The 14,505-nt window shown below is 31.2% G+C and overlaps 1 protein-coding gene across 1 annotated transcript in view; it reads left to right on the forward strand.

Annotated features, from left to right (window-relative positions):
* Window positions 1-11,458, forward strand: part of LOC145287914 (uncharacterized) — a 1,114,340-nt gene extending 1,102,882 nt beyond the window's left edge. The window contains exon 14 of the mRNA XM_080135863.1: window positions 1,993-11,458. Coding sequence (XP_079991989.1) covers window positions 1,993-2,115 — 123 coding nt within the window. The 3' untranslated portion in view covers window positions 2,116-11,458. The remainder of the gene's footprint in view (window positions 1-1,992) is intronic.
* The last annotated feature ends 3,047 nt before the right edge of the window (window positions 11,459-14,505 follow it).

The following is a 14,505-nucleotide window of genomic DNA, read 5'->3' on the forward strand; positions in this document are numbered from 1 at the left end:
CAAAACAATTCCTGGAGACTAATTCTGAAAAATACTATCTCTATATGTATCTCTTTACCTATATAAGCATTTAAATCCTAACACTGCTTACATAGTTACAAACAAAAACTTATTCTTTTATACTGAACATTAAAAAAAAGTAATTTCTTTTAAAAATTAAACTTGCAATATCTTTTCGGTGGGAAAGGGGCTGTAGAAAGAGAAATGATCATTCCCACTACATTTCATAATTAATTTTCTACTTTGTCATGCGCAGAATGGTATGACAACACCTCAGATGTGGTAGCAGTATTCCATCCTGTAACATATCTGGTGTTTATATACGCAGATGATTGCATCTGGAACCCAGTACTTTCTGCAGTGATAGAATGGTGCAATTATTATTCTAGTAGCCACAACAGTGGGGGGGGGGTGATGATGGCTAAGTAGTTAATGATACGAACTGACAAACTGGGTGTGACAAGTTCTAACCCAGTTCGTTCCACAGAAACACTTTCACTTAGGGATGTTGGCAACCTTTATATGATCTCTCTCGTAAGTACCCGGTGTTTTTCTATAAAGATATCAGATTAAGTGTGCATGGTGACAAGCAAACAAAACAACAACAACAGGGAGGTGACGGTGGCAGTGGCTAAGTAGTTAACAATACGGACTGATAAACTGGATGTGCCAAGTTTGAATCCAGTTTGTTCCACAGAAATGCTTTCACTTAGGGATGTTGGCAACCTTCACATGGTCACTCCCGTGAGTACCCGATGTCTTTTTAGAAAGAAATCTAACTAGAAATATCTCAGGGAAATGAATACTAACAATAATCGCCTGATTTATTCGAAATGAACAATGCTCAACAACTGCTCCAGCAACAGGTATATATCCTCTTTTAAAGTTAGAGTGAAAATCAACTCTAAAATCTTATCAAAACAAGAGAGTGCAATTCATTTAGATCAATGCAAAACTGGGATTCGAGTGTTGGTGGTTAAAGGAGATCAGAAAACTGATTTTTTATTAATAATATCTATTGTATAAAAGTCACTTTGTGTGTGTGTGCGCGTGCGCGCACGTGAGTGAGTGAGTTCCTCATAGGTCCCGAAACGGCTGAGCCTATCTTTTGCAAATTTCACACAAAGGTAATTTATATGTCTGCTAGTGTTTTAAGATATGTTTTGTACAGAAATTCATCCGATAAGTATTGAAAATCGAAAAATATGATCTTAAAAATAGTCTTGTCTCTCTTATAGATAAAAAAAAAATAATAATTTTTTACTGGCAAATATTTTAAGTTACACCAGCCGGTGTAATGTAAAATATTCCCCTGTAAAAATTCTTTTTTTATCTGTAACAGTAGAAAGACTATGTTTAAGATTGTCAAGCCTAAATATCAGCTGACGTGATATTGTCAACAAACACAGACGGAATTTGATGAATCGAATTATATATATATATATATATATATATATATATATATATATATATATATTTTGCGAATAAATCCCTCTGGCAAATTATTCCTCATAATATATAATAATCAATAGAGGGTTGATTCTATAATAATACATTCACAATCTGTATAAATTAAAATATGTGCAAGTGTATTGTATGGCCGGGCACCGCCAGGCGGCCAGCTAGTATCTATATAATTATACAAATTTGTGGATCTTGTCTTCGCTGATCGGGCGATTCCATCTTTTAAAAAAGGGATGATAGGTGAATTTATGCGTATGGGTGAAGTTCAGAGGCTAAAGAAGGAGGTTGGTGAGTTGTATTTTTTGGTTTCGATCTTGCTGATGGCACCAAAGTAATCTCTATATATATTTAGTTTTGATCTCACTAATATATATTAGGTTTAATATAATTGATAGAGAATTGTCTCTGTCCTAATAAATATGTAATCTGTGTCAATTAAAATATCATATTTAAGCGTATCTTACAGGTGGTCTGCTAGTTTATATATATATAATATATATTTAATTAATGTTTTTTCTTCTCTTTCAGATTATGTTTCTTGATCATTTCCGAGCCAAGACCAACATCCAGGAATATCAAACGGATTTCAACGAACCACAAGAGGAGAACTATGTTCAGGCTGAAAGTCACACGTCAGCCATTCTCACTTAAAACTAAGAATGCCTTTCAGAATTTTGTATACCCAATATTTGTATTTTTACCTTCTTTTTTTTTTAATATTTTCATATGAAATTTCTATTTTTAATATACAAATCCACGTTGATTAATAATTCCATCCATTTTGTAACAACTTCTTGACTAATTTGCATATTTCAGAGCGGTTCACCACATATTTGAAAACAAAATTCCACCACTTATCATGGAGTTGAGTCCATCTTTCAGCTGTCAGGAGTGGCAAGCCAGTCTCAACCCTCATCTGGTCAACCTATCTCTTTAGTGTCCGTCCTTTTGATATTCCTTGAATTAAATGTTGATATCATTTCTTTACATAGCTGGAGTCAGGTAGCCAGAAAACATGTCCTAATCATGTTAATCTTTTTTTTTTAAATAATGTTGATGGACCTGTTAATCTTAGACTTCTAGTTAATATCTACATTTCTTAGTCTATCTCACAAAAGTTTCTTCAAGGATAATTCTTAAACATTACGTTTCTGAAATTTTCAGATGAGTATTGGTTATTCATATTGTTTGGATTCTTCGGACTACTGTTCTCATCTTGAGTGTCATTTTTTCCCCAATGCTTCGGTCAATGTAACCTCCGACCTTCTTAAGGTGTATCTTGTCAAACTCGAAAATGATTCTGTTTAACTCGGGAATCTAGACGGAATTTTGAACAGAACTCTTTATTTACTTGCAGGGGTAGCATGCTTTCGTACCGTCAGCCATGACTGATAAAAGGTCTTAAGTAATTTGCAATTGTATGGCTGACAGAAGGAAAGCATGCTATCCCTTGAAATAAAGGGTTCCACTCGAAATTTTGTCCAGATTTCCGAGTTCACCAGAAATATTCCAGAGTTCGACAAGATACACGTGAAGAAGGTTCTTGTGAAAATGATACTCAAGATGAGAACAGTAGTCTGAAGAATTCAAACAATACTTAAACATTTTATTTTAAAGACATTAAGCTTCCTTTCATTCTCTGCGAGTATAGTTTATGATTCAATTGCATATTCAACAATAGGAATTATGATTGTAAAGTTTTTACTTGAGAGGCGTAGATCTCGTCTGTTCTTCCTGGCAAACATTTTCTTTTAGACGTCTACATACAGAAGTTGCTATTCCTACTCGGTGCTTGTTTACATTGGTGATTTTTTAAAACAACATATCTCAGATTAAAACATAATTACTTACATATCATGTCGAAATTAGTATAAATTCCTAAGATAATGAAAAATTATCTAGTAGATGTGATAAATGTATTTTAAAAGATCATCCACAATTATGTTCTGGTTAAAAATGGAAGACACTTTATGAAGTCAATTTAAGTCAAGGTAGATGAGTCAGTTTGTCATACTGAATTGGTCGCACAACCCTTCCACATTAAAAATTAGATAAATTTTATTTTTACTTGTAATTATTTTTCTACTCTTATTTTTCGTAATTTTTGAAATTTATAAAAATTTCACAAGGACATACAAGTACATAATGTTTTCACCTGAAATGCGTTGGTTTAAAAGATCACTAATCTAAACAAACACATCCTATTCTTCTGTTAATGTCAACCACTGAGCAAAGTAACAAATCTTTGTTATTTTTTTTTTCAACCATTTTGTTGTCGATTGTAACGACTTCTTCCCACCAAAATGGCCTTTAAACTATAACATTACGAACAACATTCCCACATCAAAATTTTAAAATTTTTCCTTTTCATGAGAAACTTGGAGGAAAATTTTAAAGTCTCAGGTTAACATTTTTATTAATGCTCAAAACTTTTCATTTTTTTTTATATTCTTATGGCCATGTTTAAGATGCCTCAAAACTTCTTGTGGCAGTTTTGTATGAAAAAAATTTAAACTAAAAAAACAAAAAAACAAATTTAAATTGATTTTTCAAACTTGAAATGTTTTGTTTTTTTTTACTTTAAGTATAACTGAATTTGCCAACCCATAATTGACATTGTCAGAATAAAAATGCAAATACAAATTTTGGAAAGAAAAAAAAAAATCTTGAAACTGACACAAATTTAAATTGGCTTTAATGGGTTTGAGCTTTGAAAGAGTTTCTTTATAAAAATTAAACGAATTCAAAACAAAAAAAAATTGTGCGGCATTAACAAAATAAACAACGTGCATTAGATTCATGCATTTTAAATAAAGCCATTTTTGATTCTAATTTTAAAAAAAATTACTTTATTTTTTAAAGTCTATGTCACAAAAAGAAAGTTTTTATCCCTCTTCCAACCTGTTCATTTATAAAACCTATTTTTACGCTTCAGAAATATTTTTAGAAGATGATTGATTATTCATATCACTTGGGTCGTTCGGACTACTGTTCTCATCTTGAGTGTTGTCTTCACAATGTTTCGGCACTTGTGAAAAAGATATGCTCCCAGTTCCGGACCTGTATCGAGGCAGTGGTTGAGGCTGAAAGTAGCTACATTGATTAGATGTCAGCGCTACTACATAATAAAGTTACCTGAATTAATATTTTCATTAAAAGTTATGTTATTTTCTTTAGGGGGGCGACAATTTTATCGTTCCACCAAGATAAACAAATTTTAAAATAATCTATGGTAATTCTTTTATTTTATCTCCTTCGTAATCTCATCTTCTTATTCAATTCAACGTTGTTTTACATGTTGGCAAATATTGGACGGCTTTTAGGAATCCACTTCCAAATGTATTTCTAGCCAGGCCATTATTTATCCATTTTTTCCCCTAAACTCTTTACTTATCATTGCCTCCCATGTTTCCTTTAGCCTTCCCCTGCTACTTCAAATGTTATACATCTACTAACTCAATAACCCTTATCTATTCTTTCAATGTGACCATACCATCAAAGTCTACTGTTCTGCCTGCATCTCCCTGTACTGTCCAGATTTAATCATCCTCTAAACTAATCAGACCTAAGCTTGTCTTTAAGACTCGCATTACATATTTATCGTATCCTGCCCATATTATTTCTCTCCATACAACGCATGGCCTCAACTCTCACTAGTCAGGTTTTACTTTTATAGTTATGTATGGTCAAAATAACCTACACTATTTCTCCATCTCCCCTAAACACTAAATCTAAAAATACGAGGTAATCAATGACAATGGATACATGCAGTTTGTAGTAAACGGTCCCAAGAAGTTCATGTCTAGATTATTTAAAAAAAAAAAAAGAAAAAAAGAAAAAACGATGTGAGAAGATTGAAAGTATACTTACGTGTTATTGTCACATTATAAAACTAGGCTAGTATTTGGGATAAACGTATATTATAGATCATTAGGGTCTTCCGTAGATGAGAAAATGTATTATTTTCATATATGAATGTTTGTAGAATACAGATATCCTATATAATCTATACATTCACATTATATATGTATATAGCTTACTTGCCATAAATATATTTTTATATTACTATATTGCAATGTAGCCCGACTTATATTGAGCATTTTCAAATAAAAACTGGCTACATATCACCCTACATAATATTCACACATTATATAAATATATGATTTATAAAATTGTGTAATGGGATGGAGAACAACAACTCTAACAGATAAAGAGCCAGCTTATCTTTAATTTATAAGGGTAAGCATAGATATATGTGAATATATATATATATATATATATATATATATATATAATGTATACACACACACGGTCACATATGTGTCTCGGGCAGTTCTGCCATATACAGTATGTCATCTCCTGCATCAATTCTAGAACACATCTGGATATTTCTAGCACTAGATAGTATGGTAGATCAAAGATATGATTGCAGGCAACCCGAGTGATATAAAGCGATGTACTTGTGTAAAAGTATGTGTATGTCAACTACACACACACACACGCATACATATTAATTAATGTAGTTATTGTATTTGTCAATGGTTTTTATCTTTGTAGAAAAATATTTATAATAAAAACAACTAATACTATATATTAAGAGATTTTAAAAGAATTGAAATCAGAATCGATAATTAAATAAATTATATATATATATAATAAAGATACTTATAATATATACTAGTTTATATTCCCTATTTGGGTGGGTGGGGGGTTATGCAGAACCAGAGTATGTTAAGTTCTATCTTTACTCAGCTTTTGATTTCTAGATAGTACGAAGAAAAATTTTGTGACAAAAAAATGTTACTTAGTTATTTACTTGCTTATGCAAATACTATGAGAAAAATATTTACATATTGTTTGTATTGGAAAAAAAATCAGAAATTATGCTTTCAGCAAAAATAATTCATTTTGAACTTATGACGAATACCTTTAAAATGCCTACGTTTTTACGGTTTATCAAGACAAATTCCTTTAGGTTAAAAGAATCTTTATACAGTATTTTTTTAATGTTAATGTATTTAAATTTATAAAACACTTATCCAGTTTAAAAAAAAATATATATATATATACATATATATATATACACATACATATATATATATATATATATATATATATATATATATATAAGACATGTGAGGTTCGAACTCGGATTCTAACATTTTAAAACTACTGCCTTTTTGTTTTTATACATAGGCATCACCGCTTATCAAGGTCTTGAGGCCACTCGAGGATAAGGGTTAAAGAGTGTACAGTAGAAATTGGACAATATAGTAATCGTTAGTAATGGAAATTTGGTAAATTTGTTAACTTATATGGAACGGCTTATCAAAAACTTATTTACGTTAGACTTAAAGACAACCATGTTGTAATCAGCTGGAAAGCAGGAAAACGGAAGAATTCCACAGGCGTCTACTTTGCCTATTTTTTTTTTTTCTGTTAAATAATCACTTTTTTATTTGAGTACAAACAAACTCCAAAACCATTTTAATCGTATATAGATTCAACAGAAAACTATATGATTTAATTAGACATTTATCTTTGAAAAAGGACCAATTGTTATTTTTATCTGTTGAGCAAGCAGCTTAGTGGAGAGTCTTTTTCTTATTCTCGAACTTTCCTTTTGATCCGGCTTTCCTTTTTTAAATGAGTTTTGACAAATACAAGACATGAGCAGAAACACGCTTAATAGAAAGCCTTAGAGAATTACAATTTACAAAGTCTAAAATGCACAAATCAAATATTAACTTAATAAACTTCCCAATATTCTTGATTTTCAAATGAACAAATATTAAAACCAGTTTTATGTCTTCTTTCGTTCGTATTCATTTCATTGAATCAGTTTTCATTAAAATCGTTTCGTTAACATGGTTACCACTACTTCCTTTTATTAACGACAATGTTTTTATGAAATGATTAAAAACCAGAAAATGTTTACACAGTAACGAATATTGCAAATAAAACAAGAGAAAAATGCTTTTATATAAAAATGGATCTTTTTAAAACAAACAAAAAATGTGCCAAATTTAAAATACTTTGTTAATACATAATGCATTTCTTGCTATTCAGATTAGGATCAAAGTGTAGTGTATGTTCTATCTTTAAACTGGGGCAATTTTTATTTTTGCCCCATCCAGTGCACCCAATTTTGGGTGCTATATGAAAAACCAATCTTGTATTTAACTTCACTCTTATGGAGAGGCAAATCTACTTCGATAGTTCAATTTCTTGGGCTCTCTTTCTTTAGGGTTCACTTTCTGCTTCTCCAACTATACCAACATGCAAAAATTAAATATTAATGTGAGTAAATATCCTTTTTCCCCCACCTCCTCCCTATAAACCTGATCTCTATCCCAGTAGCCTCTTATGCTTCAGTGGCAGTATGCCTTGTTTGGAGGTGAAAAAAAAAAAAACAGTAAATAGAAATACAAGTTTATTACACATGAAACTTGACTTTGCTAAAATATATAATTTATTATTTTTTCAGTTTTGTTATTTTTCTTTTTTTCTTCTAATTTTGATAAAAATCGCTTAAGAGTTTTATTATTATTATTATTACCGGAGTGAAAAACAACCAAGAATCCTATTGGATATTCCTCTATGACATGTCTTAGTTGCTTTTGATTGGATTATCCACCTGTAAACAGTATAATGGCTGCTGTATCAACTTCTTCATAGCTGAGGATCTATGGATGACAATGAACGAGATAAAATATAATTTTATTTAATTTAGGTAAACAAAGTTACCATAAGTTGCTAAAATAAATTTACTTTTTCAGTCTAAAAAGACATCGTCAGGCGACAATACCCCCCCCCACCCCGGTCTTACTTGAGTCCAGTCGTTTAATGAATATGAGCATTATGAACAACCTCGTTGAAATTCAATGGTTTTTAATCTGGAATGAATGAATGAATGAATGCATATATTATACTAGTAGGCTGCCGGGCGTTGCCCGGTCGTAAAATATGCATAAATATATTTTACTTAATACAGAATTCTTATTTATTATAAGCAGAAATACTGTCGGTATTAAACATAACGTTAAATTCCTGAAAAAAAAAATTAATTAAAAAACGGGAAATAAACCGAGACATGTGTTATTCACTTCTTGTAAGTAACAAAAAAAAAGTAGTCGAGCTGAAATCAAAACTACAACCTAAAGGCGGGAGTCATGTCTGATAACCAATAGGTCAACTTGACACCTCTTTAAAAAGTATTTTCAAGTCTACTTATTCTAAATATAAGTAATCTGCTATGTGAATGATTCACGCATGTGCATTCGTGAAAGAATTGACAGATAAAAATCCGATGACCCCCCCCACGTACCAATTTTTCAATTTTGATCCCTTAGTAACCCTTTTTACCAGATGAAAACCAATTAAACAGTTTTCTACATGTCTGAATACCCTATATACCAAATTTCAAGTCTGTAGATAAAAAATTCGTTGAGTATATGGGTTGAGAATTGTCTTCACACACACATATTTTCACTTTATATAACGAATGAACCGCCGTTTATCAAGTGCCCAAAATTGACTCTAAGGGGATACTATGAGATAATCAGAAACAAGTATAGAATTTGATTATTTAATAGGATAGATCGACAAGGATTTGTTGTCAATGATTTGGAAACAAGCATGGTGTAGTTATCAGAGGAGCAGTCCGGTGGTATTGTATTCTACAGCTTGAAGGACTAATGAAGGTGGCTAGAAGTGACTGCTCAATATATTTGGCCTCAAAATGTATTTGTTGACATTGTAAAACTAATATTTTAAATCAATTCAAACACTGAATTCATTTGTATTATTATTCATCTGACTACTGTTCTTATCTTGAGTGTGATTTTCACAATGTTTCGCTCGATATAACCTCCGACCTTCTTCAGGTGTATGTTGTCGAATTTGGGAATTCAAACGGAATTTCGAGCGGAACCCTTTATTTACTTCACGCATTCCCGAGTTCGACAGAAACATTCCCGAGTTCAACAAGATACACCTTAAGAAGGTCGGAGGTTATATCGACCGAAACATTGTGAAAATCACACTCAAGATGAGAACAATAGTCCGATGAATAATAATACAAATAACCAATCCTCATCTCAAAAATTCAGAAACATCACTGAATTGATTTGTCAGTATTAATTTTAAAACACTCACTAGCAAGATGGGTATAGCATGAACTTGTACCCAGCGGTACGTTCATGCGGGCATGTGTGTTAAGCAAACAAGATGATAAACATTTGGAAATATGAACGAGAAGCATAAAATCTTTTATCAAAATGATTGGATTCAGATTTGATAACCTGTAAAAGATAAAGCACACTTTATTATTTCCTTGTCAATGTGGCCATGATGAAATGACCTGTACATGATCACCTGGTTGCTGGCAATTTGTCAAACTGCTTAAACTTAACTAGGCACGGACAAAACGGAAGGAGGGAGTATTTTTTTTTGTTGTTGTTGACGGAGTCTCTATTTAAAAATCTTCCAAAAATCAAGTAATTATCCAATCAATACGAAATTTTAACCACTTATTAAGTGAAGAATGAACGGTAAATTGCTGTGCTTTGTTTTTATAATCGATATTTATATACATATATTTTTTGCCTACACCCACTTCTTTATTTGTGGGTACAAATATGCTTAAAATAATCATCCGAAACTTAAAGTATATTGTATTGTGGGGAGGGTGAGGATTGTAGACACAAAAAAAAAAAAACTGCGCACGTATCAGATTTTAAGGTTTAAAATCCGAATTTTGAATATGTTTATTTTTTTATATTTTGTGTTTTGAAGTATGAAATTCGTTGAATATGTTAATAATAATTATTATCTTTTAGATTAGCAAAAAGAAAATGATATATTCTCATTATTTTTATGAAAAACACTAATTTTAAATATTTGAAAAATAAATTAATACTTTTCTTTTAGTGAGCCCAATATTGCGAATATATCATCAAATGAGGAATGATTTGAAGAATCGATACCAAAAAGAAAAAAAATCGATAACTGCGCATTTTGCTAAAAATACGATAATTTCTTTCGGCAAATTGTTGTTACTTGATATTAACTCACCTATGGTAGACCAAGCATGATACTAGATGCAGGAGTTGTCTCTAATACATTCGGCGCCTAGCATTCCCAAAATGGTCACCTATCTGGCATTGGCCAGCCCCATCGTTTCTTAACTTCGTGGGTTATGTAGGCACACACACACACACATATATATATATATATCTCACTTATGAAAAAAGAATTAAATCCTTCACTTAATCGTCAAATTCAACGTTATTAATACATTGAAATTTACATGGCTAAATGAAGTTTATTTAGTCCTATCAAGGCTACCATAGTTTATTCTAAAATATTTTTTTTTTCAATTTCGCCATGCAAAATATATGCAGTTAAATAAAAAGTTGAAATTATTTGAAATTCAGGTTATTATGTTATAATATTTTTGCATATTTTTATAGCAAATCATCCTAAATCTTATTTAGACGCACACAAATGGCGGTGAATGTTGTTTTGGGGGAAATTTTTAAATTTAAAATTCTAATAAAAATAGGAGAAATTTTTTTCTATTATTCTGCTTTTCATATGATAAAGTTTAGGCTTTTACCTTTCTGGAAAAAAAGTTGCTCCAGAATTATGGATTTTAATTGTTTTAGAAAAATAACTTGTTTTTCCTCCTCCCATATTTTGGCCTTAACTGTCTCATCATTTGTTTTTATTCTTTCTCTGTCATGTGATCTTGATCGACCAATCACATTTTCGTATTTCCAAGCGCCCACTTTACACACAATTTTTATATGGGTTTGATATTCCCCTCTCCCTTTTTTTTGCTTACTTTAAAAACAATGATTTTTTATCCAAATTATTTTTTTGCTGAATCATGTCTCTTACGACCATAATTCTTTCTTTTGGCTTTGTATTTTATTATTATTGTTTGTGAATTGATGTTTTAACCTTTTTCTTAATAAAAAAATATAAATTATTTGTGTTTTGCTAATTTTTAATTATTTAACTTTAAGATTTTCTTCTGGCAGATTATTACATACAAGTGAATGGAATGAGCACATCTCTTAAACAAGAACATCCATCACTCGTGAGACTGCATACCCATATTCTGAAGTTGTAAGGATGAACCAAAGTCATTCTTATCTTTTACTTCTCCACAGTGCCTCAAGCATTCCCCAAGTTATGTAATGGAAACGCTGATAACTTTTTTTACTTGGGAGTCACCACTTATCAAGGCCCGAAGGCCACTCAAGGATAAAGGTTAATGAATGTAAGGTGGCAGTGTAGTAATCATTAATAGTGTAAATTGGGTAGAATTTGATTATTTATGGGGACAGTTCAACATGAACTTGTTTACATTGGATTTGAATTCTACGATGTTGTATTCAACCGGGGAGCAGGCCAGCAGAAGTATTCCATAGGCGGGCAGTTCTAGAAAAGAAGCTTTGTTAATGAAATCTGCGGTTAGTTTAGGCACAGATAGAGAATTGGAGAAATTGTTGATAGTAGTTGTAGCTAGTTGAGTGTTTTTGTGAAAGTTTGGTAAAAGGGGACTATAGATTGGAGTTCGGTTAAGCACTTTTTATGAAAACAATGATAGAGCAGAGACAGGCTCGCAAAATATCTAATTAGGCTGAAATTTTGCATAGTTGTCTAGCTTATCAGTATATTTTTTACATTGCTTTGTGATTTAAAGTCTCTGTATCTCAAGAGATAGTAGACATGTCCTAGTAATAGTAATGATAGGTCATAGTCTTAGCCTGGTCTTACTTCTCCATGTTCTATGAAGTATTCCCCAAGTTCTGCTTTGGAAAACGTTGATAACTCCAAAACTATCTGAACAAGCCGAAAGTTTTCTTGGTGGTTACAGTTATCAGATCCAAACAAAATCAGAAGTTGAAATCCCGTCTTTATTTCGACTTTGGTAATCTCAGTGGTCATATACATATGGGACATCATTGTTTACAATATGGGTCAATTAGTAAGTATCTATGATAAATAGAATTTTCGTAACATTGATCTAGATATTCCAAAATTTATTAAGTTCTAAGTTAGACCATGACCGATATTTTTACAAAGTTTTATGACGACTGGTCAAGCGATGTGGAAACGCAACAAAAAAACAATCTCCCTGACAGAGTTAAAAATAGAGAAAATGTATGTATCGATTGTAGATGTGTTTGTAAATTAGACATAAATTTACAAACAAATTTACATTCGATACATATATTTTCTCTATTTTTTTTTTTTTTTGCACTGAATTAAGTCCGTTTTTTACATTCTGTCTGACTTGGTGTCGTGGAAAAAGTAGAAACCCATAAAGAATTATTCTTCTCTTTATGAAAATAATCACCATTGCCAACACCTGGCAACCATAAGGTTTACAATGCAAAATCACACGGAACAACAAAGAGTCGATATAGATGGACAATAATAATAACTTAAGGGATATATATATATATATATACTAGCTGTACCCTGCCATGCGTTGCTGTGGCTTAATTTGGTGTAATGGAAAATTCTAATAAAAAGAGAAAATGCATGTTTCTTATATTCTTAGTACAGCAATCCACTCCACTCCAAAAAGTAAAAAAAAAAAATGGTACTCTTGCAGAATTGGATCCGGATCCTCGGGAGTTACCGTCAATCATGGGTTGGGCTCGACCAACATTCAGTGGATTAAGCCGAAAGTTGCTAAAACGTTGAAACGCTAAATAGTTTTCTTTTTTATTGTATTCAAAAATGTGAGTTTTTAATTAATACTTGGGTAAGGGGTAGAGGGGGAGGTTACTATACACAGATTCGAAAAAGTTGTCCAAAAATGAATAAATGAAAGCAAAGGTAAGGTAAATTACGTTTCTATCTAACTGGATAATTTTTTAGTGTTTTTATTTAATGTAAAATGTTTAATCGGCTCAAAAAACTCGGTGTTTATCTATGTATTTGAAAAAGAGAAATGGTCGCGGACTCTGTTGAATACGTTAAGTTTGGGAAAATCAGTTAAAATTTATACAAAACAGTGTCAGACACCTACTGATTATATGTTATTGTTACATAGGCTGACATATTCGGTGGGTTTCTGATAGTATTTTGTATAGTTTTTTAGTTTTAAATCATTTTCTCAAACTTGACATCATCAACAGTGTCCGTCACTATCAGTGTATTTGAAAAATACAAACAAACATTGTTTTTCGAGCCGACTAAACATTATAGTAAATAAAACGGGTTTATATTACTAAACAAAGAAACGAAAAAGTTGTTGAAAAATAAATATAACAAATAAATGTTATCAAAGGCAAGATAAGTTACGTTTCTACCTAACTGGATAAGATTTAAGTGTTTTTATTTAGTGTAAAATGTTTAATCGGTTCGAAAACATGTAGTGTTTATCTGTATATTTGAAAAATACAAATGGCGGCAGACTGTATTTAGTTTGGGAAAATGAGTTAAAACTAAAAAAACTATACAAAATACTGTCAGGAACTCACTCAATATATGTTACCATGACATAGGCAGACATGTATTTGGTGGTTTTTAACAGTATTTTGTATAGTTTTTTAGTTTTAACTCATTTTCCCAAACCTAATGTGTTTAACACAGTCTGCCGCCATTTGTAATTTTCAAATATAGCAGTAAACGCTGTGTTTTTCGAGCCGAATAAACATTTTACATTAAAAAAACAAAAAAATTATCCATTTTGGTAATAAAGTAACATATCTTGCCTTTGATAATATTTGTTATACATTCATTTTTTGACAACTTTTTCGAATCTATATGTACAGTAGTACAAACCCAATAAAAACACTAAAAATTATCCAATTAAGTAAAAAAGTAACTTATCTTGCCTTGGAAAATATTTACTTGTTATATATTTGTTTTTGTTGACAACTTTTTCAAGTCTTTGTGCAAGTACAAACCCAGATCCGCTCTATTTTTTTAAATCTTATTTCCAAGTTTAATTAAAGTTTTATGTTTTTTTGGTATTTTTTTAGATTAGTTCCACCTCCACAATTTTCTTTTAAA

This window comes from Euprymna scolopes, chromosome 11, assembly GCF_053919585.1.
Source record: "Euprymna scolopes isolate OS-2025 chromosome 11, ASM5391958v1, whole genome shotgun sequence".
Classification (NCBI taxonomy): Eukaryota; Metazoa; Mollusca; class Cephalopoda; order Sepiida; family Sepiolidae; genus Euprymna; species Euprymna scolopes.